Source organism: Prionailurus viverrinus, chromosome D1 (assembly GCF_022837055.1).
Source record: "Prionailurus viverrinus isolate Anna chromosome D1, UM_Priviv_1.0, whole genome shotgun sequence".
Taxonomy (NCBI): Eukaryota; Metazoa; Chordata; class Mammalia; order Carnivora; family Felidae; genus Prionailurus; species Prionailurus viverrinus.
Window position 1 is genome coordinate 108081407 of NC_062570.1, and position 26787 is coordinate 108108193.

The following is a 26787-nucleotide window of genomic DNA, read 5'->3' on the forward strand; positions in this document are numbered from 1 at the left end:
CAGTGCGGAGCCTGGAGCCCTCTTCGAGCTCTGTGTCTCCCTCTCTCTCTGCCCTTCTCCCTCCCCTGCCCACCCTCTGTCTCTCTGTCTCTCTCTCTCAAAAATAAATAAACATTAAAAAAATTTTTTTAAATAATAAATAATAAAAAAATTAAAAAATACAATAATAAAAAGTAGGGGTGTGGAAGTCAGGGAGATGTGTTGGGAGGAGGCAATGGAGAAACAGAAATGTTGCCAATGTTTTGTTTTTCAAATTTGGTGTTTATTATCGCACTCCATGGTTTATGTACATTTGACAACCATTTTGTACATATCAAGTATTTCACAATTTTAATTTTTTTAATGTTGATTGATTTTTGAGAAAGAGACAGAGACGGAGCTTGAGCGGGGGAGAGGCAGAGAGAGAGGGAGACACAGAACTCAAAGCCGGCTCTGGGCTCCAGCCTCCGCACTGTCAGGACAGAGCCTGACGCGGGGCTCGAACTCACAGACCGCGAGATCATGCCCTGAGCCGAAGTCGGAGGCTTAACTGACTGAGCCACCCGGGCGCCCCTCTTTCACTCCCATTTTAAATGTCACTTCCTCATCCCATGTTTCGTTGTATTTTATTATTCACTACGAGGTGTGGCATTTAAATAGCTCCCTAACAATCTCCCTCGCTTTCTATATCCCTGACTTCCAGCCAAATGCAGAGGGTCTCCAGGGCACTCCGTGGGCCCCCAGGGGATGGCAGAGCCACAAAGTGGAAGGAGCCTGGGTTCTTGCATAAACAGATGGGAGCCTGCCCTCCGATGGCCCCTCTATCAAAGACACTTGGTGTGTTAGTTACCTGTTGTTGTAGAAAAATTATCCCAGAGCTTTGTGGTTTCGATCAAAAAGCAATTTACTCCCTCTCTGTTCCGTGGGTTAGGACTTCAGGAGCAACAGAGCTAAAAGTCCTGACTCACCATCTCTCGTGAGGTTTGCAATCAAGATGTCAGCCGGAGCTTGGCACAAAACAGACACTCAGATCAATAGAGCAGAATAGAGAACCCAGAAATGGACCCACAAACATATGGCCAACTAATCTTTGAAAAGAAGGAAAGAATATCCAATGGAATAAAGACAGTCTCTTCAGCAAGTGGTATTAGGAAAACTGGACAGTGACATGCAGAAAAATGAACCTGGACCCCTTTCTTACACCAGACACACACAAAAAAACTCAAAATGGATGAAAGATCTAAGCATAAGACAGGAAGCCATCAAAATCCTCGAGGAGAAAGCAGGCAAAAACTTCTTTGACCTTGGCCGCAGCAACTTCTTACTCAAAACATCTCCGGAGGCAAGGGAAACAAAAGCAAAAATGAGCTATTGGGACCTCATCAAAATAAAAACTTCCGCACAGCAAAGGAAACAATCAGCAAAACTAAAAGGCAACCGACAGAATTGGAGAAGATATTTGCAAGTGACATAGCAGATAAAGGGTTAGTATCCAAAATCTATAAAGAACTTATCGAACTCAACACCCAAAAAAGGAATAACCCAGTGAAGAAATGGGCAAAAGACATGAATAGACACTTCTCCAAAGAAGACATCCAGATGGCCAACAGGCACATGAAAAGATGCTCCACATCACTCATCATCATAGAAATACAAATCAAAACCACACTGAGATACCACCTCACGCCAGTCAGAATGGCTATCATTAACAACTCGGGCAACCACAGATTTGTCGAGGATGCGGAGAAAGAGGATCTCTTTTGCACTGCTGGTGGGAATGCAAACTGGTGCGGCCACTCTGGAAAACAGTGTGGAGGTTCCTCAAAAAACTAAAAATAGAACTACCCTACGACCCAGCAATGGCACTACTAGGCATTTATCCAAGGGATACAGGTGTGCCGTTTCGAAGGGACACAAGTACCCCCATGTTTATAGCAGCACGATCGACAATAGCCAAAGTATGGAAAGAGCCCAAATGTCCATCCATGGATGAATGGATAAAGAAGATGCGGTATATAGATACAATGGAGTATTACTCGGCAATCAAAGAGAATGAAATCTTGCCATTTGCAACTACGTGGATGGAACTGGAGGGTATTATGCTAAGCGAAATTAGAGAAAGACAAAAATCCTATGACTTCACTCCTATGAGGACTTTAAGAGACAAAACAGATGAACATCAGGGAAGGGAAGCAAAAATAATATAAAAACAGGGAGGGGGACAAAACAAAAGAGACTCTTCAATATGGAGACCCAACTGAGGGTTACGGGACGGGTTGTGGGAGGGGGGATGGGCTAAATGGGTCAGGGGCACTAAGGAATCTACTCCTGAAATCATTGTTGCCCTAGATGCTAACTAACTTGGATGGAGATTTTAAAAATAAATTAAATTAAAAAAAAGAGAGAGACGCCAATCAATCAATCAATCAATAAAAAAGATGTTGGCCCGAGCTGTCATCATCTGAAGGCTTGGTAGGGACGGAGGCTTGTTTGCAGGGTCCCCTTCCCTGGGGGCTCACTCTCATGGCTGTGGGCTGCAGGGCCTCAGCTCCGACCCTGTGGTCCTGCCTGCGTGTCTGCACGCCATGGCAAGTGGCTTCCCCCAGAGTGAGTGACCCAAGGCAGAGGGCAAGCAGGAAGCCAAAGTGCCTCTTGTGACTGGATGTCACATTTTTCAGCCACCATTTACTCATTAGAAGTGCATGACCCAGCCCAGCGCCCGCTCAAGGGGAGGAGAATTAGGGACCGCCTCTTGCCTAGAGGAGTATCCAGAACGCATGGACACCTCCCAGACGCACCATGCCCTGGCTGAACCCATTCACCCACCTACGAGATACCTGCACCTGAGGAGAAGCAAATATGATAACCAGAAGGCTGTTTGACTGTGAACTGGGGCCACGGGAGTCTCTGGGCACGCACCTCCTTACATTCTCCTGTGTTTGTCTGTGTGGATCCCATCCCTCTTTTTTTTTTTTTAATGTTTATTTATTTTTGAGAGAGAAAGAGAAAGACAGCGCCCAAATAGTAGAGGGGCAGAGAGAGAAGGAGACACAGAATCTGAAGCAGGATCCAGACTCTGAGCTGTGAGCACAGAGCCCGATGCGGGGCTCGAATCCACAAACTGCGAGATCATGACCTGAGCCGAAGTCGTAGACTCAACCGACTGAGCCACCCAGGAACCCCTATTTATTTATTTTTGAGAGAGAGAGAGAGAAAGAGAGAGAGAGAGAGCACGCACAAACAGGGGAGGGGCAGAGAGAGAGGGAGAGAGAGAATCCCAAGCAGGCTCCATACTGTCAGCACAGAGCCTGATTCAGGGCTTGAACCCACAAACCATGAGATTGTGACCTGAGCTGGATGCCTAACTGACTGAGCTACCTAGGTGCCCCACCCCTAATACCTTTTTTGGTACATTTGGGTAAGAGGTGCTGTCCCTGGACCTGTCTTTAGCCCACGCCTGTATTCTACGTCCCTTTACAGATGCCCTCAGGACCTGCGTTCAGAGTTACGACATGGCTCCCGGTCTCTGCTCTGCCCTCCGATGACGCTCAGGCTGTCTAGCCTGGTGGTGACCGTTCCCTGGCTTTTCCCAGAGACTGTGAGGAAAGGCTTAGCCCAGACACTGCTTGGGTTAGGGGCGTAATTCACCACAGGCCCCGGGGGACCTGGGTCCGGACGGTGGGGCCTGTTGGCTCACAAGAAGTGCTAAGGTGCATTGGGGAACCAGACAGAGTCCTGGCTCGGCCAGGACTCAGAGACACCCAGCAGGGTGACTCTGGCTAAGTTCCCTAGCCTCTCTGAGCTTTTTCTTTCTCAGCAATAAAATGGCCACTTGCGGGGCACCTGGGCAGCTCAGTCAATTAAGCATCCGGCTTTGGCTCAGGTCACCATCTCCCAGTTCGTATGTTCAAGCCCCGCGTCGGGCTCTCTGCTGTCAGCACGGAGCCTGCTTCAGATCCTCTGTCCCCCTCTCTCTGCCCCTCCCCCACTTGTTCTTTCCTTCTCTCTCTCTCTCTCTCTCTCAAAATAAATAAATAAAAACTTAAAAATAATTTGATAAATAAATAAATAAATAAAATGGCACCTCGGGGTGCCTGGCTGGCTCAGTCAGTAGAGCATGCGACTCTTGATCTTGGGGTCATGAGTTCAAACCCTAAGCTCAGCTTAGAGTTTACTTTAGAAAACAAACAAACAAACAAACAAAAAACAATGGCAGCTTGTCACAGGACAGGGATTGAGAAAATGGACAAGGGATAAAGTAAAAGGGGTGAGAACAGGGCTACGGGGCCACCCTGCCTGGGTTTCGGGGCTGACGGTCTTTCCCTAGCAGCTCTGCAAAGCCCGGGCGAGTTGCTCAGTCTTTCTGTACCTCAGTCTCCTCGTCCACGAACCATGCACGATCACAGAACCTGGCTCGTGGGGCCGTTGTAAGAATTAAAACCACGCCCGGCATCCAGTCGGAGCCCAGCACACACGGGCTGTGTGATAATCCTTACGATTTGCAGCATCCACAGGGGAGCAGTTTTCATTATTCCAAACCCTGCGCCGACGGAGGCCACAGACGTGGGAGCAATTACAATACGGGGTCGTACGAGATTGTGTCCACGCTGGCTCGGTGCCACGGGCGCCAAGAGGAGGGAGGGATTCATTTGGGTTCACAGCCGATGCCTGGCAGTGTCTCAGACGAGTGGAAGCGGGTGTAGCCATCTGGCTCACGTGGCGGCTGTCCCAGGCTCCTTCCAGCTGCCTTCTTGGACTGCAGAGGTTGGAATGATAAAACGAAGCCAAACAGAGCAAAACAACAACAACAACAACAAAACCACATATGCTTCAGCTGTTCCGTGGCAACCACGGGAGACTTAACTCTGGAACCCAGTGAAATAGAGCCCCCCCCCCCCCCGCCCCGGTATTCCTTCTGTCCCTGTGCTTCCCAAACCGGGGCACCGCGGAGCCTTCCAGGCCCCTGGATGGCAGTGTCATCTCACTGGAACAGCCGTGTCCCCACTGCCTGTGGTATGCCACCTCAAGTGGCTCTGACTGGAACTCTGTGCAGGAGGAAATGATTTCAAACAATCGCAACAGGGACTGTCCCCTCGCTTCTCCACGAAGCTGCTGCCCTCTGTGTCCCTGATTCGGCCAGAACCGACCACTTCAGGGCCATCAGGCCCAAGACAATGCACGTATCCACCCATCTATTCATCTACCCAAACGTTTGTTTATTTACTCCTTCAATATTTACTGAGGACCCACCAGGCCCTGGACCTGGGGCTGGGAACGGGGAGACAAACCGGGTATGATGCCCACTGTTTGGGCCGTCTATCGCTGTGAAACAAACCAGCCTAAAACCTAAAGGTTTGCACCAACAACTGCCGTTTCATTCCTCACCGTTTTGCAGTTTGGGCAAGGCTGAGTGAAGCGCACAACTCTTTTCTCCCCCATGTGGCATCATCTGGCACAGCCAGCTGTCTTCCCAGCAAAGGATGGGCTTGCTCGGGAATCGCTGAGAATTTACAATCTGGGACGAGCCAGCTGCCACGGTGAAACCGCAGGCAAGTCCCCGAACAAGGGAGAGGGCCGTTCTTTGATAGAGGCAAGTGGGGCGTCGGGAGTCATAAACGGGGAGCTTGACGTATGGTGACTTCTCAGTGGCTGAGCTGCGACTGTCTGTCCTTGGCTGGGCTGTGGCTGGAGGAAGAAGAAATGAGCCTTCCTCCCGCTGGGATGGTCGGTAAAATAGTACCTATCCGCTCTTCGAGTTCCTTCCCTCCCCTTTGGCTCTGCAGTTGACAGCTAATGTTGGGCGTGAGAGCTCCCCCTGCTGGCCTCCTGGCTCCCTTCTAATGAGGTTTCCTTTCATCCCTTTTCACCCGGGCAGGGGCTCCATAGAGAGAAGAAACAGAAGCTTCAGGCTCACCTGGCCACCCAGCTCCCAGCGACCTGGAATTGCTACTGCCTTTGTTTTTAAATCTTTATTTATTTTTCTGTGTATGAAAGGAATCCCCTTTCTTGGTGAAAAATTCAAACCTTACAGAAATGTCTAACCCATAAATACAGACACAATCCTATCGCTACCTTCCACCCACATCACCACCAGGACTCGTTGGTGAATATTCCTGCGGATATTTTAAGGGATTTTTTCCCCCCTCGGTTCACAAAACTGAAATCTTACTGTATAACCATTGTACAATCTCTTTTTGCCATAATAACATGGGGTGGACAACTTTTCATGGCAGTGACAATGAACTCAATTTATCCTTTTTTTTTAAATTTTTTTAAATGTTTATTTATTATTGAGAGACAGAGCATGAGCAGGGGAGGGGCAGAGAGGGGGAGACACGGAATCCGAAGCAGGCTCTGAGCTCTGAGCTGTCAGCACAAAGCCCGACGCAGGGCTCGAACCCATGAACCGTGAGATCATGACCCGAGCCGCAGTCGGACGCTTAACCGACTGAACCACCCCGGCACCCAGATTGTATATATACATTTTAAAAGCAGTGGAATATACAATTCCACCAAAAAACCTTTTTGATCTAGATTGAAATTTTAGGTCCATTTGGAGAAGAATTGAGAGTTTTACAACCCTGAGCTTGTTAACCCTCTGGGCCTGATAAAGTCTTCTGTTGTCTGTATCTCAGGAGGAGGAATGGAGATAGTTAACTACTGACTCATCTTAAAAATATTTATTGGTCTATTTTTGTTCTCAGTTTTAGCACATCTTTTATTTTCCAGAAGTTGTCCATTTCACCTAAGTTTTCCAATGTATTGCCATAAAATTCCACCTACTCTATTTATATTATTTTAAAACCTCTGCTGTGTCTGTGGTTATTTCTGGTTTCCATTCTTTATATTATTTGGACCTCAACTCTTTTTTTATCAGTGTTTTTTTTTTTAATTTTTTAAAAACTTTTATTTATTTTTGAGAAAGCGAGAGAGGGCGTGAGCAGGGGAAGGTCAGGAAGAGAAGGAGACAGAATTCGAAGCAGGCTCCAGGCTCTGAGCTGTCAGCACAGAGCCCGACGCAGGGCTCGAACTCACAGATCGCGAGACCATGACCCGAGCCGAAGTCTGACACTTAACTGACCGAGCCACCCAGGTGCCCCCTTTTTTGATCAGTCTTGACAGCAGTCTATCTTGGGGGGGTGACCGATCAGGTGGAGGCTGGTGTCTCAGAGGTGAAAGAATTCACCCAAGGCAGAACAAAGGAGTTAGAAGTTCATGGAATACACTGCAAGGGAAGGAGGGCAGGACAGCAAAGAGATTGTCTGCCTGGAGGCGGGGGTGGGGGGCTGTAGTTAAGGGGAGGAGGTCAGGAGGTAGGGGAGGTTCGTGTGGAATTTTCTTTTTGGTGCCTATGACCGGTTGTAAGTAGCCCCTTGGTCAGCTAGGGCTTATGGGTATTTTGAGGTGTGGCACCTGATAGGTGGTCACGGTGGGCCCCCTCTACCTTTCTCAGGTTCCCACTGCTCAAGCCTGTTGCCTAAAAGCAGCCTCTACATATCTTATTATTAGCGAATTCAAAGTGCCAGCTTTCACCTTTGTTAATCTCTAGTTCAGCTTTACTTATTTTATTAATTTCTACTTTGCTGTTTCCTTGACTTTTTCATTGGTAAAATTCACATACCATAATATTCACCATTTGAAAGTGTACAATTCAGCGATTTTAAGTATAGTTACCAAGTTGGGCAACTGTTACTAGTACGTATGCCAGAACATTTCTATCACCCCCAAAGGCAACCCCACATCCATTAGCCATCGCTCCCCATTTCCCAATCCAGCCCCTGGCATCCACTAAATTTCTGTCTATGTGGACTTTACTCTTCCAGATATTTAACATAAATGGAATGATACAATATGTCTAGCTTCTTTCACCGAGCATAATGTTTTCAAGGTTCATCAGTGTTATAGCATGAATCAGCACTTCTTCCTTTCTATAGCTGAATAATACTCCATTGTATAGATATGTTACATTTTGTTTCTCCGTTCACGGACCTTTGGGTTTCCACTTTTCAGCTATGTTGAATAATGCTGCTACGAACACTCATGTACAAGTGTTTATGTGAACAGACATTTTCACTTCTCCTGGGGATGTAACCAGGAGTGGCATCGCGGGATCATAGGGTAACTCTCCGTTCATTTTCTTGAGGAAACGCCAAACTGTTTTCCAAAGGACCTGTACTATTTTCCCCTGCTAGAAATGCGTGAAGGCTCCAATGTCTCTACATCTTTGCTAATACTTGTTATTATGGGGCTTTTTGTGTGTGTCTTTTTTATTATAACCATCTGGGCGTGAAGTGATCTCATTGTGGTTTTGGTTTGCATTTCCTTCGTGTGCCTATTGGCCATTTCTTCTTTGAAAGAAATTTCTGTTCAACTCCTTTGCCATTTTTGAATTGGGTTATCTGCCTTTTTATTATTGAGTTGGAAGGATTCTTTTTATGTTCTAGATACAAGTCTTTCATCAGATATATGGTCTGCAAATCTTTTCTGTTATTCTGTGGGTTGTCTCTTCAATTTCTTGATGCTGTCTTTTGAAGCACAAAAGCTTTAAGTTTTGATGAAGTCCAATGTAGTGTTCTTCTTTCATTGTGATGCTTTTGATGTCATATCCAGGAAACCATTATCTAACCCAAGGTCATGTAGACTTATGCCTGTTTTCTCCCTAAGACTGTTATAGTTTCAGGTCTTACATTTAGGTCTTTGATCCATTGTGAGCTAATGTTTTGTGTATGGTGTGAGGTAAGGTTCCCAGAACCATTTGTTGACAAGACTACGTTTCCCCCTGCTGCCTCGTGTTGTTGATAATCAACTGACTATAAATGTATATGCTTATTTCTGGACTTTTAATTCTACTCCACTTCTTTGTCCATCCTCTTGCTATTACTACATAATCTTGATTGTTGTAGCTTTGTAGTAAGTTTTTAAAATCAGGAAGTATGAGTACTCCAACTTTCTTCTTCCTTTTTGAGAATGTTTTCTCTGTTGTGGGTCTCACGCATTTCCACATGAATTTGAAGATCTCATCAATTTTTGCGATGAAGGCAGCAGGGATTTTGACAGGGACTGCTGAATTTTTAGATCAATTTTAGGGACCATGCCGTCTAACAATAGTAAGTCCTATAACCCATAGATATCAGATATCTTTCCATTTATTTAATGTTTATTTTTGAGAGAGAGAGAAGATCCAAAGCAGGCTGTGTGCTGACGGAGAGCCTGATGGCGGGGCTCAAACTCACAAACGGTGAGATCATGACCGGAGGACTGGAGCCAAAGTCAGACGCTTAACTGACTGCGCCACCCAGGCATCCCTCTATGTGTCTATTTTTGTGTCAGTACCACACTGTTTTCATTACTCCAGCTTGTAGTATAACTTAAAATCTGGAAATGTGATGCCTCCAGCTTTGTTTTTCTTTACCAAGATTGTTTTCGCTGTTTGGGGTCTTCTGTGGTTCCATACAAATTTTAGGATTATTTGTTCTCGTTCTGTGAGTAATGCTATCGGTATTTTGATAGGGATTGCATTAAGTCTGTAGATTGCTTTGGGTACTATGGACATTTTAACAATATTTGTTCTTCCAATCCCTGAGCATGAAATATCTTTCCACTTGTATCATCTTCAATTTCTTTCATCAACGTTTCGTAGTTTCCAGAGTCCAAGTCTTTCGCTTCCTTGGTTAAGTTTATTCCTAGATACTTTATTATTTTTGGTGCAATTATAAATGGGATTGCTGCCTTAATTTCTTTCTGTTGCTTCATTATTGGTGTATAGAAATGCAGTGGGTTTCTGTACATTGAGTTTCTATCCTGTAACCTTACTAAATTCGCTTATTGGATCAGGAACAGGACGAGTCATACACATGACACATCTGGGGTCCCCACAAATAGGGCATATGCCTGACAGGCAGAGCGTGGGGAGAGGAGACAAGACGTGAACGGAGGTGTCAGAAGATCTTTCTGGCCATTGTAGGGGCAATAAGTGGAGAGCAGAGAATAGGAAAGGAGACGAGTCGGGTGGCTGTTAAACTGGACCAGGCATAAGATGGTGACAGCCTGGACTAAGAAGGCCAGGAGATAGCGATGGAAACACTTCGAAGGCAGACTCAGTAGGACTTCATCTTTCTCTCTCTCTCTCTCTCTCTTTTTTTTTAATGTTTATTTATTTTTGCGAGCGAGAGAGACAGAGCCTGAGCAGGGGAGGGGCAGAGAGAGGGAGACACAGAATCCGAAGCAGGCTCCAGGCTCTGAGCTGTCAGCACAGAGCCCGACACAGGGCTCAAACTCACGGACCGCAAGATCATGACCGGAACCCGCGAGATCATGACCTGAGCCGAAGTCGGCTGCTTAACCGACTGAGCCAGCCAGGTGCCCCTCCCACCCCCAGGACTTCATCTCTTGAGTAATATACCGTAAGAGCCTCCTGCCCCCGCCCCCCCCCCCCCCCCCCCCCCCCCCCCCGCTTTGCCTGCAACCCCACTCCATTCAATAGCACAGGTGCTAGAGTGACCCTCTTACCTAAGTAGAGCCTTTTACAACATCTCTGCTCATGGCTCCTCATGTCACTCAGACTAAAAGCCAAAGTCCTGGTAATGGCTAATGCCACCTGGTTCTGCCTCCTCCTCCTCCTTACCCTTTTGCTATTTCCACTCTGGCCACACCCACGTCCTCCAACAAACCAGGACAGGTCGACTCTTACCTAGCTGCAACTCTTTACCCAGATATCCACTTGGCTCACGCCTCTACCTCCTTCAAGTCTTTGTCCAGCTTCTCACTGATATGGCAACGTGCTTCAAGCACCCTACCGCACTCCTGACCCCCTTTTGTTCTGCCCTTTTTTTTTTTTTTTTTTGCCTAGAGCACTTATTATTCATTGCCTCCCAACGTAGTAGAGAATTCACTCACATCATGCGTATTGTCTATCATCCAGCACATTTACCAGAATAAAACGCCAAAAAGGCAGAGATCTGTGTTTTGTTCACGGACATCCTAAGTTCCTAGAACAGGCTGCATCTGACACATACTCGCAGACAACTGAATAAATGACTTATTTACCAGTCGGGATGTGGGGACAGACGGGAGAGGGACAGGGGAACAAGATGCCCACGTTTCCGGAGCCGGGAAAGAGGGGATGACTAGGGACACTGAAGTGTTTTAAAAACAGGAGATATTCTAGTAAAGACCAGACGTGGGAGTCATCAGCACTCGGGTGGGGAAATGGAATCCACAGGAGCAGAGGACATTATGTACACAAAACAAACAGAAGGGGCCAACGTGGACACCGACATTTAAATAAAAGGACAGAGGGAGGAAAGGGGCAGATGTACAGCCAGAGAGAAAAGCAGAGGCCTGTGGGATCACAGAAGTTGAAGGAGGAGACTTTTTACAAGAGGAAAGAGATCGAGTCAAGCGAGAACCGAAAGCTGACCATTGGTTTTAGTCACTAGAAAGTAATAGATGGCCTCGCGGGGGAGCCAACCCTGTGACAGCTAAATTGGTCAGGCCAGTCGGGGAGGTGGTGAAGGTGATGAGGCCAACCAACAGCACGGGAATCTAGAATCAGACACACCCGATACCAATCCCAGGACAGGTCGTGTTAAATCTCTGAACATCAACAGTCCCAAGTCCAAAATGAGTATAGCACCTTCTAGCTCATGAACTGTACTGCTTGGACGTTAAATGCGACGGAGGACAACGCAAGGCACAAATTGGGTGTATCGGCTTCATTCTGTCAACGAGCCGACTGGGTTGGCTGCGACTGCGACACAAACAAATACTACGCAGCCCAAGATCAGTAGTAGCTGCGATTACGGCCCGGGGCTGAACACAAGGAGAGCAAAGCTGTAGGCGCCGGGAAGCTGACGTCAATCCCTTTGCATTGAACACCATCCCAACATTAGCCGGAATTAAAGGTCTGCCTTCTTAATCCCAGACACATCAGGCTGCCCCTCCCTTTTGTGGCGCAGCAAATGTTCCCGCTGGGCAGACACAGATCACCCGCCCACGGACTGCGCCCCCCCTACCCCCCAACCCTGCCAGCTGTCCGCCCACTGGGGTTGGACCCAGACCTAGGCAACGCTGCCTTCCGTCCCTAGCAACCGCTCACCTGCTTTTCTCTTTCCACAGGCCAGCAAATGTCCTTCCTTTTCTTATTGGTCCGCGTAACTCTATCTAGGCCAATTAGTAGCAGCCACGGGGACCCAACTCACTCCCACACAAATCGGGGGTGATCGCGGAGAAGCAAATTTTTCTTTTCTGAACCCAGTTCTCCAAGGAAGACTCTTATTTGTGAAGTTGTTGCGAAATCTTCTGGAATGAGACTCTAAAACATTTTATTTCTCTTAAGCCCGTAATGCTTGTCCCTTGCACACTCCCCCTTCCAAGTGGTACGGCCCACACGAAGCCCCACCTTCCAGCCTCTTTGAGAGCCTGAGCCCTCCGCTAGGTTGAGTACACTCAGCGGCGGAGGCGATACCATCTTTGACTGATAGATGGGGGGACTCCAACTATCTCCCGGGTGGTCCTATTCCGCTCCGACCACCTCTCGCGTCTTTCGCTCCGGCCGTGGGCACGAAGCCTAGATACAGTGGCGGGACTACCGCTCCCGGCACCACGGACGGTGCGCGGGGCGGCCAAAGGAAGGGTGCACTTGGTACGATCCACGCCGCGCCCCGCCGGAAGTGAGGTGTCTCTCCCCCGAAGTTCCGGCTCGCAGGGGGTGGGGAGTGTTGTTAACCGGGGCCGCCTCCGCAGTCGCGGGGATTGAGCGGGCTCGCGGCGCTGGGCTCCTGGTGAGTCGGCCGGGGTGGGGCCCGGGTTGTGGTTGGAGTCGGGACCTGGGCCCTCCCCTTGCGGTCTCCGGGGTCGACGCGCCCCCTCAGCCCCGCTTGCGGCTTGTCAGCTGGCGGTAGACCTCAGGCTCCCGTGCGGCCGCTCTCCGGAGGCTGGGCCCCACCTGCGACGTTCGCAGCTCCCGGAGCTTACAGGTGCGGGGGCGACTCGGGTCCCTCTCCGTGCCGCCGCTGCATCCCTCCAGTCGGCCGTTTCTCCGGTGCCCCGAGTGGACATTGCCCCGGCGGGTGGGGGACGCCAGGGTTCCAGGCTGACGTATCCCGCCCGCTCCCGCGGGGCGCGCGGCGGGGTTGCGCACCCCGGCCGAGCTGTCACCGGCGCCGTCGCCTGCCCGGCTGCGCCCCCCAGCGCCTGGCTTCTCCGAGTCCAGGAGGCACGTAACCGCTTCTGGAGATTTCTGCGTTTGCATCCTCTCCATCACCTTCACGGTAGAGCCCGTGGTAGCAGTTCTCCTTCCTGCAACACGTTTGCCTTTCCCCGTTCCTCCCTGGAGGCGGTGGCTTGGCAGGCGGCGTGGAAAGAGCCCTAGATTTGAAACAAAACTGACCCAGGCTCCAGGCCTTGCGTCAGTCTGATCGCTTAACCCTTTTGAGCCTCCATTTTCTTGTTCGTAAAATGAGGGGGCGGGGGGGCGTTTGCTATATTTGACGTCATGATTGTGTGGGAGAGGTGAGGTGGGGGGGGGAGTCTCTCCCTGGTGTTTAGTGACATCGCGCGCTGGGCACTGTTCAGGGTTTGCGCAGTGTGCGCAACACTCAGGTTATTCCTTCCCTGTCCCCACGCAGGTCTCCAGGCCGGAGCGATGTTCCGCACCGCAGTGATGATGGCGGCCAGCCTGGCGCTGACCGGGGCCGTCGTGGCTCATGCCTACTACCTCAAGCACCAGTTCTACCCCACCGTGGTGTACCTGACCAAGTCCAGCCCCAGCATGGCAGTGAGTTCAGGGCTCAGGGTGGGAGGAGCTCCCTGGGAGGGAGGGAGGAGTCTGCTTGAGACAGGGGCGGAGCTGGGGGGTCAGGTAAGCGTGAGAGGCGTGAAGCTGCCACCAGCCGCCTAACTTTGAACGAATTGGGACGGGGACATAGGGAGGTTCCGGAATCATGAGCCCCAGACATAGCAGAGCAGAAAGTGACCTCAAACCATAGCCTCTTCTCACTCCTAGGTCCTCTACATCCAGGCCTTTGTCCTTGTCTTTCTCTTGGGCAAAGTGATGGGCAAGGTGTTCTTTGGACAGCTGAGGGCAGCAGAGATGGAGGTAAGATGTTCACGACTCCCAAAAGTGAGGGCCAGGGAGCTGGGCAAGTAGAATGTCTTGAATTCCTCGTCCTTCTCTGCCCAATCCCCAGCACCTTCTGGAACGTTCCTGGTATGCCGTCACTGAGACTTGTCTGGCCTTCACTGTCTTTCGGGACGACTTCAGCCCCCGCTTTGTCGCACTCTTCACTCTCCTTCTCTTCCTCAAGTGTTTCCACTGGCTGGCTGAGGACCGTGTGGACTTTGTGAGTTGGGTCGGGGGTTCTCAAAGCAGATGGGAGCCAGGGAGTGGCTTGGTAGGTGGGCTTGTGAAGTGAAGGCTGGGTGGGGGGGTGGGGCGTGAGCCCCAGCCTTCCCGACAGGCCCCCTTTCTGCTCTGCCTCAGATGGAACGCAGCCCCAATATCTCCTGGCTCTTTCACTGCCGCATCGTCTGTGAGTGAGATCCATGGGAAGGGAGAGGAGGGAGCTGGAGGGAGTAAGAGGCTCTGTGGAGGATTGGAACGTGATAAGTCACGAACTGCGGACCCGTGCCGTAGAGCGCAGGCTTCCCCCTCGACCCGCAGCTGTACAGGAAAGATAATTTGGGAAGTTAATTTGCATCATCTCTGCCCTGTTCCACCCCAGGGCTTTTCAACTGTCCAGCCCCTCAGTTCTTTGTCTCCTCACCTGGAACTTGGGCTGCTCTAAAACCCTCCTAGGCAAAACTGGAGCTCCCAGGGGGCCGGGGTCAAGCCACCTGACTAGATGGCTAGGGCTTGAGGGTGGGAGGTGTCTTAAAGCGGGAAGTGGCTGTCAGTCCTTGGGCTGACCCCACCAACCCCCTCTTTGGGGGGTCCCCACAGCCCTTATGTTCCTCCTGGGTATCCTGGACTTCCTCTTCGTCAGCCATGCCTATCACAGCATCCTGACCCGTGGGGCCTCTGTGCAGCTGGTGTTTGGCTTTGAGGTAACACTGGCTCGGGAGGTGGGGAGGATGAGCCTGAGGTGGCCCCGAGTGTGCCTCGAATAACCCAACGGCCCCTCCCTGGGCACCTGTTCTGTGGCCAGGCCCGTGCAGGCCACCAAGGAGCAGCCGTCAGTCCCGCTCCCGCCTCGTGCGCTCTCACGCCTAGGAGAGCAGGGGAGGCACAGAAAGAGGCGTGTGTGTTGGGGGAGCCCTGACCCGGCGCTCAGGGAAGGCCTCCTGGAAGGCGACGCCAGAGGAGCTGGCTGTCGTTGGGACGGAAGCACTTAGCTCGATGGACAGCTGGGGAGGGGTGTTCAGCGATAGCAGCTCACCGTACGCTAGACCCCGTGCTGAGCACTGGCTGCGTCTTTTAATCGGCAAAGCAACGTAGTCACTAAGGAACATTTAATGCCGTCACTTGGCAGACAAGCAAAGTGTCTGACGTTCCGAGAGGTCTGGTGAGCCGCTAGGAGTCAAACCAGCTAGTGAGTGCAGGCGCTCGGGAGACCCCAGCTGTGTCCAGTACCACGCTTGCGTCGTTGCACTCTGCTGTAGCGGCCTGGGTGTGGCAGAGGGTGACCAGAGCAAGGAGGTGTCGTGTGCTTAGGTCCCCGCGCCCCCTCCTCCCTCCAGTATGCTATCCTGATGACTATGGTGCTGACCATCTTCATCAAGTACGTGCTGCACTCCGTGGACCTCCAGAGCGAGAACCCCTGGGACAATAAGGCCGTGTACATGCTCTACACGGAGCTGTTTACAGGTGAGAAGAGCCTGGGCCTCCCCTGACCTGGACCAGCGTCCCCAGCCCTGCCTCCCAGGCCCTGTGACTGCTGCTCTCTGCACCTCCCCTTGCCCCCCAGGCTTCATCAAGGTTTTGCTGTACATGGCTTTCATGACTATCATGATCAAGGTGCACACCTTCCCTCTCTTTGCCATTCGGCCTATGTACCTGGCCATGAGGTAAGCCCAGCTCAGCCCAGCCCAGCCCGTCCTGCCCCTGCCCCTGCCCCACACCTGATTTTTCTCCCTCACCCAACTTTCACTGCAACTCTCCTTTCAGGCAGTTCAAGAAGGCCGTGACAGACGCCATCATGTCTCGCCGAGCCATCCGCAACATGAACACGCTGTAAGTGGGTCGGTCCAGTTGCTCTCCCTAGCTCTGCCCCAGGTTCCTCTGTCTCCACTTCCGGTCTGGACATACCCTTGGCCCGTCCTCACTAGGTATCCAGATGCCACCCCGGAGGAGCTCCAGGCAACGGACAATGTCTGCATCATCTGCCGAGAAGAGATGGTGACTGGCGCCAAGAGACTGCCCTGCAACCACATTTTCCATACCAGGTGGGAGGGGCCTGGGAGCCTGACTGCAGGGGATGGGCTCTGGAAGGCAGGCTCCTGGGGACTTGCCGACCGTCACCTGTTCTTGACCCCCAGCTGCCTGCGCTCCTGGTTCCAGCGGCAGCAGACCTGCCCTACCTGCCGTATGGACGTCCTTCGGGCATCACTGCCGACCCAGTCACCACCGCCCCCTGAACCTGCGGATCAGGGGCCACCACCTGCTCCTCATCCCCCACCACTCCTGCCCCAGCCCCCTAACTGTGAGTGGTCCCCTCATTTGGCCGTCCAACACACTGTTGAGTACTTGCCTGGAGCTGGGTAGGGGAAACACGGAGGTGAATCCTCCAGAAGCTCAGTCTGGATAGGGGAGGGGGTCATAGAAGGAGACCTCCGTGGACTGAAGTCACGTGTCATCAGTGCTGAGCTCAGAGAGGCCCATGGGAGCAGGGACAGAGTTCCTAACAACCAGTCTCTCACACGTGATTCGGAGCTATCTCACTCCGGACCTTTCTTCACTGCCTCGTCCTCTCTCTGCAGTCCCCCAGGGCCTCCTGCCTCCCTTTCCTCCAGGCATGTTCCCGCTGTGGCCCCCCATGGGCCCCTTTCCACCCGTCCCGCCTCCCCCCAGCTCAGGAGAGGCTGTGGCCCCTCCACCCACTAGTGCAGGTGAGTCTTTTGGCTACGGCGACAGCCAGGGGGCGGGAGGAATGGAGAGCCGAGGCCTCAGCTCTCACCAACTTCCTGTTCTCGCTCTGTACCAGCCCTTTCTCGGCCCAGCGGAGCAGCCACGACCACAGCTGCCGCCGCCTCCTCCGCCTCTGCCTCGGCACCCGGCTCTGCCCCCGCCCCCGAGGCCGGCCCCGCTCCGGGCTTCCCCTTCCCTCCACCCTGGATGGGCATGCCACTGCCTCCACCCTTTGGTAAACCGAGCCGCCCTCGGGGTTGATCTGGAGGGATTTGGGCGGCGGGCCCAGGCCGCCCCGGCTGAGCCTCTGCCTCCCTCCAGCCTTCCCCCCGATGCCCGTGCCCCCCGCGGGCTTTGCTGGGCTGACTCCGGAGGAGCTGCGGGCTCTGGAGGGCCACGAGCGGCAACACCTGGAGGCTCGGCTGCAGAGCCTGCGCAACATCCACACCCTGCTGGACGCCGCCATGCTGCAGATCAACCAGTACCTCACCGTGCTGGCCTCCCTGGGGTACGTCTGCACGGGGGCCTGCGCGCGTGGCGGCAGCCTGGAGCTGCCACCGAGGCCCCCGGCCCCGGTCCCAGGCCTTTCTCTTCGGCCACCCTGTGATGCCTGTTGGTTCACGTCACCTGTGTGTAGGCGCAGCAGGATCTCTGGGTTTCTCGATGCCTCTGTTCTCTCGCTCCAGGGGGCCTGCCTGGGTCTCAGGAGGGCTGGTGTTTATTATTAGCAGAGAGTTGACTTCGAATCCTGCTCCTTTATATTTTTCTGTAGTCAGTTCACTCATAATCGTCACCGCTTTAGCTCATCACATACACCTTTCTCACGTGTGGTGACTCTGTGCCCGGGAAACACTGCCCCTGATCTGAGACCGCGCGTAAGTCACCCAAGGGCACCTGGGTGCCTCAGTCAGACGTCCGACTTCAGCTCAAGTCACGATCTCACAGTTCGTGAGTTCGAGCCCTGCATTGGGCTTGCTGCGGTCAGCACCGAGGCCACTTCAAATCCCGTTCGCCCTCCGTCTGCTCTTCCCCTCCCCCCGCCCCCAAAAAGTCACCCAGAACCAGCCTGGCCTAAGTGTAAGTTATGGTGCCCACCACTCATTTGCTTCGTGACCACTGTCACTTTAATTGAATAGAATGGTCCTAGCTCCTATTCACGGGTCACACACACAGAGTGTCTGGCACACAGAGCACAGGCTTGGAGGGGAGTTTGAGTCTGAGCAACCGGAGTACGGTTTTCTTCAGTGGAAAATCTTAGGTGGGAACTCTGTGAGGAGCGTGGCGCCCCGCTAGAGACCGCCGTTTACCAGCGAACAGGCCAACGATTCTTGCCCGCAAGTAGTTTAGTCTGTAGTATGAAATCCCGAGAACTCACACACGCTCGCTGGCGTCTGCTGCGGACTGAGGCTGCAGAGGTGCGGGCTCCACCCTGCAAGGCTCACCAAGGGCAGAATCTTCTCAATCATGCCAACATGTCCAGGCCTCACCTCCCTCGTCTTTCTCTCCTAGGCCCCCTCGGCCTGCCGCCTCAGTCAGCCCCACTGAGGAGACCCCTGGAGTCGTCACTGCTGCCACCCCCACCAGCGTCCCCAGCTCGGAGGCCACCACCCCATCCCCAGGAGACTCCCCGCCGGCCCCTGAACCTGACAAGCCTCCAGGTAGTCTGGGCGAGCGTGGGGAGGGGGTGGGGGTTGGGAGGGAAGTTCTCTGGGTTCCACTTCGGAACTCTGTCCCCAGCTCCCGAGTCCGTGGGCACGGAGGAGCTGCCTGAGGACGGGGAGCCTGACGCCGCAGAGCTCCGCCGCCGCCGCCTGCAGAAGTTGGAGTCCCCTGTTGCCCACTGACACGACCCCAGTCCTACTCCTGCCTCCACTCTCTTGAGCAGCCCTCGCTGTAACGTGTCCTGCCACCAAGTGCCAGCTCCCTCTGTGTGCACCAGGGAGTAAGAACCCCCAGCTCTGAGACAAAGCAGGTGGCATCCCCTAGGCCGAGTGGAAAGAAGCCTGAGGCCCCAGTTGACTCCAGCCCTTTCAGTCCCCGGCAGCCACGGGGATCTCGGGTCAGTCCCAGCCTTTCTTTCCAACCCGTCACCCTTTTCTGCTGGGGCCGTGAAGGCAGAAAGGCAGTCTCTGAGAAGCCCTCTACCCGCCTCGGGGAGAAGGGGCAGCCCTTCTAAGCCCACTTGTGTGCGTGTGTGTGTGAAGTCGCTTCAGTGCTGAACAGTATTAGCTCCCCAATCCCACGTGTGAACTTTAGGAGCTGGAGGCAGGCCAGGAACTTGCTTCCTGGGCCACCCACCAAGATTGGTACTGATTTCCCTTTTCTTACCCTGAACTCCCTAGAAGCTCTTTGTGACGGTGACTGTGTCACTTACGCCCTGTGGTGTTTCCGCGTCTTAGTGGCAACCGCACAGCTCTGGGAAAGGAGTGCCGAGCAGGTGGGCAGCATTGAGGTGTCCACGCCCCTCTCCCTGCAGTTTGTCTAACGTGAGACTTCCTGGTCTCACCCAGCAACCACTGCCCAGCCTCACTCCAGGCTGAGGGCTCGTGTGTCTGCCCCTGAACCACTGCAAGCCCCAGAATCTGTGGAAGGCCACTTCTCAACTTACAGAACTTTTCTTGAGTTGAGAAGAATTGGAATTACTTCCTTGCCGTTGTCTCTTGGCTTAAATTTTGTCTTTGAACTTGAATGCTTGACCCTAGGAAAGAGGAGCAGGAGTGTCAGACTCCTGGTCTTTCCAGTTTAGAAAAGGCACTGGGCCAGGTAGGGACCACAGGAGCCGAGGCCTGCCTGCCCTTGTCTCTTTCTCCCTTGGTTTTGTGTTACAAGAGTTGCTGGAGACCGTTTCAGATGATTATTTAATTTGTAAATATTGTACACATTTTAATAGCTCAAATTGTATATACCGCCAAATAAAGACTTGCATTAATGACCGGTGGAGCTAGTGTCATGGGGTCAGTGTGCCGGGAGTGGTCTTCTTGCTCAGGCTGTAGACTGGAGAATCCCGGGTGGGGGGGGGGGGGGGGGGTGTGACGGTTTCTTTAGACATTAAACCATTACAACAGTATCTCCATTTTCCAGATGAAGAAACCAAGCCCCAGAGAGTTAAGCTTTTAGAACTCCCAAGGACAGGGCAAGTGTGAAGGCCCACGGGCCCAGAGTGGGATGGGAATGATGACAGGGGCAGAAGGCCAGCATCTTTTTTCCTGCAAAGGCCCTGACCACTCCTGACACCAGGTCAGGAAGCTGGCAAGAATGGCTTGTTCTGCGCTGGACCGCTAGAATCTCCCAAGCACCCCCTCGTGGACAGCCCAGCTAAAGCTAATCACTTAGCTTCCTGGAGCTAGAAACCTAGTCACGCCCAACTCTGGCCTAGAATGGAGCAAAGGCCACTGGGCCGCCTTCTCCAAGGGTGAAGAGAACGAGCCAAGGGGCTGACGTGGGTGCTTTATGCCTATGCCCAGGACTGTGCCGGGAACTGAAGACCTCTAGGACCCACGCCTGAGTTCCCTGTGTCCTCCGTAGCCTCCACCAAGCCGGGTCTGGCCTGGAGCAAGGGCTTAAGGGTATTTGTGGTAGTGAGGGTCTGAGGGCCAAGGAAGGCAGGTGCTCAGTGTGTTTGCCCTGTGCCACCCCTCCCCTGAACTGGATTGGGCTATTTCCCCCAGAGGGGCAGTCAGCAACCTCCAGAATTTGAAGAGCTGAGCCCAGTGAGCTCCAATGAAGGTAGGGTCCAATGTCAGACACCCCGCCCCCAGTGCTGGCCCCTGTGTAGAGCGTCCCGTTCCCCCTTAATGTGAGCAAGGCCTGCTCTGAAGCCCTCAGCCCTCATTTAACCCGTCTACGCTCTCAGCCCTGCCATTTATACCTGCTGTCCTGGTTGGTCCTACAGCCATCTCCCTCCTGGCCCGCCCCCACCCCAGACTCTAGTTGTGGGGAACGCTGTCAGGCAGGCTGCTCAGGTGGGCCTCAGAAGCCCTTTTCCAGGAGCCAGGCTTTGAGCTGCTGGTCAAAGTAGCCCTTGACCCGCAGGGTACCTGTCACCTCATTGATCTGGGTGACTGGTGTCTTCCCGAGCAGTGGACTCAGAAAATCTTCCACATCCTTCTGCAGGGCCTAGGTGGAGAGAGGACAAATCAAGCCCGGTCAGACCATCCCCTCTAGTAGACTCCCCATCCTTCAGCCCTGAAAAGGTCAGAATCAGGCCCTAACCCATCCCCTTGCTTACCCAGATGTCCCCCTCCACCTTTCGGATCACAGTCATCTGGCGGTTGCCATGTGTGATGTCCTTGTAGACAGGGATATTGTGCATACGAGAGCGCCTCACAAAGTAGGGCAGGTTAGGTGGGGGGTCTGTGACAGGAACAGTGAGAAGTCAAATCTCCCCAGGCTTTATGCCACCTTAGCCAACACCCTTCCCCTCACAGTCTACACAGAGTCAGTGCACCCAATGGCAAAGCCACCTCTAGATTTCAGATCAGAAGACCCGCTCTTTCCCTAAGTTTAGAGCCAGGGCCAGATTGTTCACCCTGGTAATCTCGCAGGCCCAACACAGGGCCTGGCACCAGAAGGTGCTCAAGAAGAAACGAAGTTAGGGCCATGCCTCCCTGGATCCTCATCTGGGGCCAATCCTTGCACTTCTCCCCCGGCACAAAGAATCTCTGGCACAAAGAAATGGGGATTTACAAGCACTGAACACCTACCTACCGCATGCTGGGCTCTGTGCTAAGTGCTTTATGTACTGAGCAGATTATCTCCATTTTGAGAAACCGAGTGACTAATGATCACGCTGGCAATGAATAACAGAGCCAAATTCGAACCCAGCACTGCCCAACTCCCAAGCTATGTTCTCAATTATGGTACGAGGCCTACTGGAGTCGGGGCATGGAGGTCCCAGCTCTTGGGTCTTCTCTCTTTGCTTCACTGTTCCTGAATGGGAAGACCTCATCCCAACAGCGTTGATGGATGGGTACTAGTAAAACAGGGCTGCATTCCCAGGCCCCTCCTTGAACATGAGATAGGTGCTAAGCCCTGAGTGCCCTCAACACAAATCCTGAACCCACTGGGGAATCCAGAGCCTCAGCTGGGGAAGTACACCACTGGGGGGGGTTCCCTGTAGCTTCCAAGCCATCCCCATCACCCAGCTCACCTCTGGGTGGCCGCCAGCCACTAGGAGTGGGATAATGTTCATGCTTTGGGGGCTTCGGGATGCGGGTAGGGGGTAACAGGCGCTCCACAAACTGGTATTCATCCACAGACTCCACAAAGCTGGGGCAATCAGGAGGCCCCTGGGTCTGGCTCTGCGGCCAAAATCAAAAGCAAACAACCGTTGCTCTACTGGCCCAGCCACCATACACCCACCCACCACGGGAGAGGCAGAACTTCAGTAGGTAGAAACACTACAGGTGCAGAGACTGGGATAAATAAAAGACTGGAGGTAGGAAAGCATGAGACTTGTTTGCCAGGGTAGAGGTAGGACTGGAAAAGAAGTTCAGGCACCCTGAAGCATCTGCCTCTCTTGGGATTTCTGTGGGACTCAAAACCCAAAGCCAAATCACTGTCAGTCTGACCAATACAGCATTTTTCAGTATTTTAAAGTTTCCTCTAAACATCCTGCTGAAATGTTTCTAGTTCTGGATGAGGCACTTTCAGCAATCTTGATAATGCCACTCACAATCATCTGACGTGACCCTCGCTTACCTGGAACGTTTTGGCCTCATATAAACACCGCCAGGCATTGGACTTAATGTATTATGGGTACTGTTTTGAGTTAATTCCTACAATGACACAGTAAGGTATTTTATTACCCCCTTTTTTCATCTAGGAAAAATTAAGACATTAATAAACAGTCTACCTAAGGTAACTCTCCGCTGTCTCTCCATCCTCCAACAGATAATCCTGGAGTCCTGATGGGCCCCGGGGTTACAAGCAGAATGAAGTGGCCTGTATATCACGAACCCCAGGTTCCCTAAGTGTCGCCAAAGATCTGGGGCCGACCCCTACCCTGTGAAACGGCTATCCCTTTTTAAAATTAGGCAGCAAGCGTTGATGTGTAGCCTCTCCCAGTTCTGACCAACCCGAGCTGTCCACCAATCAGGTTCCAAGCCCCACACACAGGGGCGCGTCGTCGGCCCTGCACCTTGCCTCTCAACCTTGTATGTGAGCTCCAGGGTTACAGGAGTAACAACCAGACTCACACGCAGCCCGCTTCCCCCACCTCCAGGCTCAGCGCCCTCACCAGCCACCGTAGCCCGCAGCCCGGCTGGACGCCGGTTCTCCAGCCCCTCAGCGAAGCTCGGAACAAGGACGCTGCCATCTTGCACCGCTCCCGTACACTGGCCTTCTGCGCGCGCAACCGGCCTGGTTCCGCCCCTTCGGGAGCGCACCGCCCCGGGCCGAAAGAACGCCTGCGCAAAGCGTAAAGAGGCGGAGCTAGGACTGCGGTGGGCCGTACAAAAGCCAGAGACCTTCGCGGTCGCTCAGCAGTGACGTAGCACGCAGCAGGCAGTGAGGGCGTGCGCGCCCTTCCTCCTTCCTCTTTCTCGACTCCATCTTCGCGGTTGCGGCTGCGGTGGCCGTAGTTCAGGTAAGATTTGGGTCCCCGCTGGATCTGGAGAGCTTAACAGTAGGTTGGCCGCGAGATCAGAGGGCACGGGAAAAGTAGAGGCAGAGGAGCTGTTCTGAGGGCCAAGTTCTGTTTCCCACCCAACCTCCCTGAAAGGCCCGGCCTTACCCACGTGAGATCCCGCGACCACCTAAATCCCAGAGCGATCGGCCGCGGCCCACCACCCATCCCCCGACCCCTCTAGAGCATTGTTTCTCATACAAGCCTTTCTTTCTTCAGTCGCCGACATGCAGCTCTTTGTCCGCGCCCAGGAGCTACACACCCTCGAGGTGACCGGCCAGGAGACGATCGCCCAGATCAAGGTAAGGCTGCTTGGTGCTTCCTAGGCTTCATCTTCTTTTTTTCTTTTTTTTCCAATCTCCCCTCCCTCGGGAACGCTGACGAATCTTTTTCCCGGTAGGCTCGTGTAGCCTCTCTGGAGGGCATCGCTCCGGAAGATCAAGTCGTGCTCCTGGCGGGCACGCCCCTAGAAGATGAGGCTACCCTGGGTCAGTGTGGAGTGGAGGCTCTGACCACCCTGGAAGTAGCCGGCCGCATGCTTGGAGGTGAGTTGGGGAGGATTGTCCTTTGAACTGTTTGTAAGCTCATAACGAGTGTGGGCTGTGGAGTTCATTGTCCTCAATCCAGGGTGGTTCTTGTTTACCTCCCTTAGAAGGAACTCCTGAGAGGTCCGTGGGAGACTGAGCCAGAGCCTAGTTCTCTTTTCAGTCATTTATTAGAGCCTATAAAGGCTTGAATTGAGAGAGAGAGGATTCTGCTGGGTGGGGCCTTGTTGCTCCCCTGACTGTTGGCTGTCCTTTACCATCGCAGGTAAAGTCCACGGTTCCCTGGCCCGTGCTGGGAAAGTAAGAGGGCAGACTCCTAAGGTAGGTGAGAGTATTGGTGGTGGTGTTCGGAATTTGTTTTGTTTTGTTTTCCTTCTTCAAAGTTAAGCCAAGACCTTTGGCCTTTCCTCTTGTCTACCTTCTTCCTGGAGTTGGGCTGAGGGAAGGCACGGAAGAGGTCAACCTGGGTCTGATCGTTCCTTCCTTTGCCTAGGTGGCCAAGCAGGAGAAGAAGAAGAAGAAGACGGGTCGTGCCAAGCGGCGGATGCAGTACAACCGGCGCTTTGTCAACGTTGTGCCCACCTTTGGGAAGAAGAAGGGCCCCAATGCCAACTCTTAAGTCTGTCGTGATCCTGGCATTCCCCAATAAAGCCACTTAGTCCAGACATCTCATAGTTTCACCTTCACTTGCAGGGCTTCGGGAGGATACGTGGCTCCCAGGGTCGGTGGTGTGTTCATTAGTTTCTTGGCACTGTCTAGTTGGAAGAGGCAGGGACCCTTGGGCTGGCATGGGCAAAAAGTGATAAACTACAAGAAAAGGCTTGCCGTGAAAATAACTCGGTAATTCTCCCGAGTCCTTTTTTGTTGTTGTTCTTTAAACAGAAGGTGGCAAGAATCGTGGGAGGATTATGGAGGCCGTGGTAAAGGAGAGGGGTTTGAATAGTAGATCTATCAGGAGGGCCATTCTGACCTTCCCTTGGAGATGGGACCAGCTATGTATGGCCTTAGTGGAGTCCTTGGCAAGGGTCGGGCCTGTCCCCACTTTAGAAAGGTGGGGTGACCCCATTGGGTGGAGGCCAGTGACTTGGGCAAAGCAGTGTAAAGAATTCACCCCAGGCAGAACAAAGGAGATAGAAGTTTATTGAACACAGTGCAAGGGAGGGAGGGCTGGGATAAGGTGAGGAGGTAGGGGAATGTATGGAATTTTCTTTTTTTGGTACCTGTGCCTGGTTGCAAGTAGCCCATTGGTCAGCCAAGACGTATGGATATTTTGAGCTGGGTCATCTGATGGGCCTGTTTGTTGCCCAAAAGCGGCTTGTACAGAAAGCATTGCCTGATTACTTTGGCATTGTGTAACTTTGCTCACCTAATCACAGGTCAGGTGGGTTGTTTCTGTGTTCCCAGAAGCGGAATTCTCTGGGATTCATTTCAAGGTCCCTTAGCTATGTGGGTACCCACTTGTTTTGATAAGGTTTTTCAATCTGCTTGTTCTTGGAATACAGTATAACATGAGGTAAAGACCTCGGGATCTAGACTTGGACTGCCTTGAGTTTTAATCCTCGCTGCATTTATTTTCTGACTGACAAACTACTTATTTAATCTCTGTCATCATCAGAGTTGCTGTGGAGACTAATAAAGGATGTGAAAGACTGAGATCAGTACTTGCCACATAGAAAGTGTGCAAGTATATTGGCTATTTTTATCTCTAGTAATCTTTCTAGAAAAAAGACGTCCCCTCCCTTCTAGGAGTTTGGATTCTCGTGGGCTAAGTGCAGAAGCTAGTTAGTTTCAAGTGCTAGAGCCTCAAAGAAAGTAAGCAGGGTGTTGTAATGAAAGAGGGGCAGGGGGTGGTGGGCAGACATAACATCATAGGGAAGGGCTCTGAGGATGTGTGACACCTGAAGCAACCTGTCAAGTGAGATGACCAGAGTTCCAGCCAGGAGAACAGTGTGCAAAGCTATGTGGTATTGTTAACATGGAGGAGTTTGGGTTTGAGTCCCAAGTGCCAGTGGAACGTCGCCCGAGTACAGGGAAAGGTTTTAAGCACGTGCCTGATGTGATCTGACTTGTGATCCAGTACTTTCTCTGCCTGATTTTTCCGGACAGCTGGCAAGAACAGAAACCAGTTAAGGGACCAGTAGCTTAGACCAGTGGTCGTGGGGATGGAGAGAAAGAGCAGACTTGAAGGTCCTCAAATTCATCCAGATCTTGATAGGGAAGGAAGTGATCCACATTGAGATAAATACAACTTACTGAGGCTGGGACTAGATGGAGGTGAGGGACTAAAGAACCAGAGCTCACTTTGATGGGTGCCATGGATGGTCTTCAGGACACTTGCCACGGTTTGTGTGCGTTATCATGCCCACTCTGCCACAAATAAGCTCCTTTAGGACAGGGACCACATCTCTGCCCCTCAGTGTGATTTTGGAACCTGCTGTGGATTCTGCCTTTAAAAGTTGGATAAACCACAGATTAGGAGGGGGATTCAAACAAGTTCAGTCTTCAAAATTGCTTTCTTCTCCAGAGGGGAAACGCCTCCAACACACACACACACATTGTAGGCCAAGTAATCT

The 26787-nt window shown here is 52.4% G+C and overlaps 4 protein-coding genes across 12 annotated transcripts in view; 2 read left to right on the forward strand and 2 right to left on the reverse strand.

The window, feature by feature from the left end:
• SPDYC (speedy/RINGO cell cycle regulator family member C) overlaps positions 1-12325 on the reverse strand; it is a 44351-nt gene extending 32026 nt beyond the window's left edge. For 5 of the 7 annotated variants that reach the window (XM_047876975.1, XM_047876980.1, XM_047876977.1 and 2 more), the window contains exons 1-2: positions 5365-6340; positions 4349-4735 (exon numbers count right to left, since the gene is read on the reverse strand). The gene's annotated coding sequence lies outside the window, so the exon portion shown is untranslated. Of the gene's footprint in view, positions 1-4348; positions 4736-5364; positions 6341-12076 lie in introns of those variants that run through there. The other 2 variants (XM_047876973.1, XM_047876976.1) reach the window with 2 other exon arrangements.
• A 217-nt stretch (positions 12326-12542) lies between these two features.
• SYVN1 (synoviolin 1) lies at positions 12543-19976 on the forward strand. 3 transcript variants are annotated; one of them, XM_047876966.1, is made up of 16 exons: positions 12543-12761; positions 13608-13756; positions 13985-14077; positions 14169-14321; positions 14462-14510; positions 14921-15024; positions 15658-15784; positions 15885-15984; positions 16085-16150; positions 16246-16362; positions 16456-16619; positions 16897-17025; positions 17121-17279; positions 17366-17552; positions 18554-18702; positions 18782-19976. In XM_047876966.1, exons 2-16 carry the CDS (start codon positions 13625-13627, stop codon positions 18886-18888), a joined length of 1836 nt encoding a protein of 611 aa, XP_047732922.1. In that variant the 5' UTR covers positions 12543-12761; positions 13608-13624; the 3' UTR covers positions 18889-19976. The 3 variants fall into 3 exon arrangements, with proteins under 3 accessions (XP_047732922.1, XP_047732921.1, XP_047732923.1); XM_047876965.1 differs by lacking the exon at positions 12543-12761 and adding an exon at positions 12825-12956; XM_047876967.1 differs by lacking the exon at positions 12543-12761 and adding an exon at positions 13069-13195.
• On the reverse strand, positions 19889-23426 carry MRPL49 (mitochondrial ribosomal protein L49). The gene is made up of 4 exons (XM_047876983.1): positions 23283-23426; positions 22194-22344; positions 21273-21397; positions 19889-21160 (listed from the first exon to the last, which is right to left on the reverse strand). The coding sequence occupies exons 1-4, from the start codon at positions 23358-23360 to the stop codon at positions 21014-21016; spliced, it is 501 nt and encodes a 166-aa protein (XP_047732939.1). The 5' UTR covers positions 23361-23426; the 3' UTR covers positions 19889-21013.
• Positions 23427-23505: 79 nt separating this feature from the next.
• Positions 23506-24879, forward strand: FAU (FAU ubiquitin like and ribosomal protein S30 fusion). Its single transcript, XM_047876984.1, has 5 exons — positions 23506-23630; positions 23889-23971; positions 24070-24214; positions 24480-24535; positions 24708-24879. Exons 2-5 carry the CDS (start codon positions 23897-23899, stop codon positions 24831-24833), a joined length of 402 nt encoding a protein of 133 aa, XP_047732940.1. The 5' UTR covers positions 23506-23630; positions 23889-23896; the 3' UTR covers positions 24834-24879.
• Positions 24880-26787: the final 1908 nt, after the last annotated feature.

Excerpts from the sequence above, each read along its gene's own strand:
- SYVN1 (XM_047876966.1), top strand. The coding sequence starts at position 13,625 with ATGTTCCGCACCGCAGTGATGATGGCGGCCAGCCTGGCGCTGACCGGG. Across the intron at positions 15,785-15,884 it reads CTACACGGAGCTGTTTACAG|GCTTCATCAAGGTTTTGCTG; the intron begins GTGAGAAGAGCC and ends CTTGCCCCCCAG. Across the intron at positions 16,151-16,245 it reads ATCCGCAACATGAACACGCT|GTATCCAGATGCCACCCCGG; the intron begins GTAAGTGGGTCG and ends CGTCCTCACTAG.
- MRPL49 (XM_047876983.1), bottom strand. The coding sequence starts at position 23,360 with ATGGCAGCGTCCTTGTTCCGAGCTTCGCTGAGGGGCTGGAGAACCGGC. Across the intron at positions 22,345-23,282 it reads GCTGCGGGCTACGGTGGCTG|AGCCAGACCCAGGGGCCTCC; the intron begins GTGAGGGCGCTG and ends TTTTGGCCGCAG. Across the intron at positions 21,161-21,272 it reads AGGTGGAGGGGGACATCTGG|GCCCTGCAGAAGGATGTGGA; the intron begins GTAAGCAAGGGG and ends CTCTCCACCTAG.
- FAU (XM_047876984.1), top strand. The coding sequence starts at position 23,897 with ATGCAGCTCTTTGTCCGCGCCCAGGAGCTACACACCCTCGAGGTGACC. Across the intron at positions 23,972-24,069 it reads AGACGATCGCCCAGATCAAG|GCTCGTGTAGCCTCTCTGGA; the intron begins GTAAGGCTGCTT and ends TTTTCCCGGTAG. Across the intron at positions 24,536-24,707 it reads TAAGAGGGCAGACTCCTAAG|GTGGCCAAGCAGGAGAAGAA; the intron begins GTAGGTGAGAGT and ends TCCTTTGCCTAG.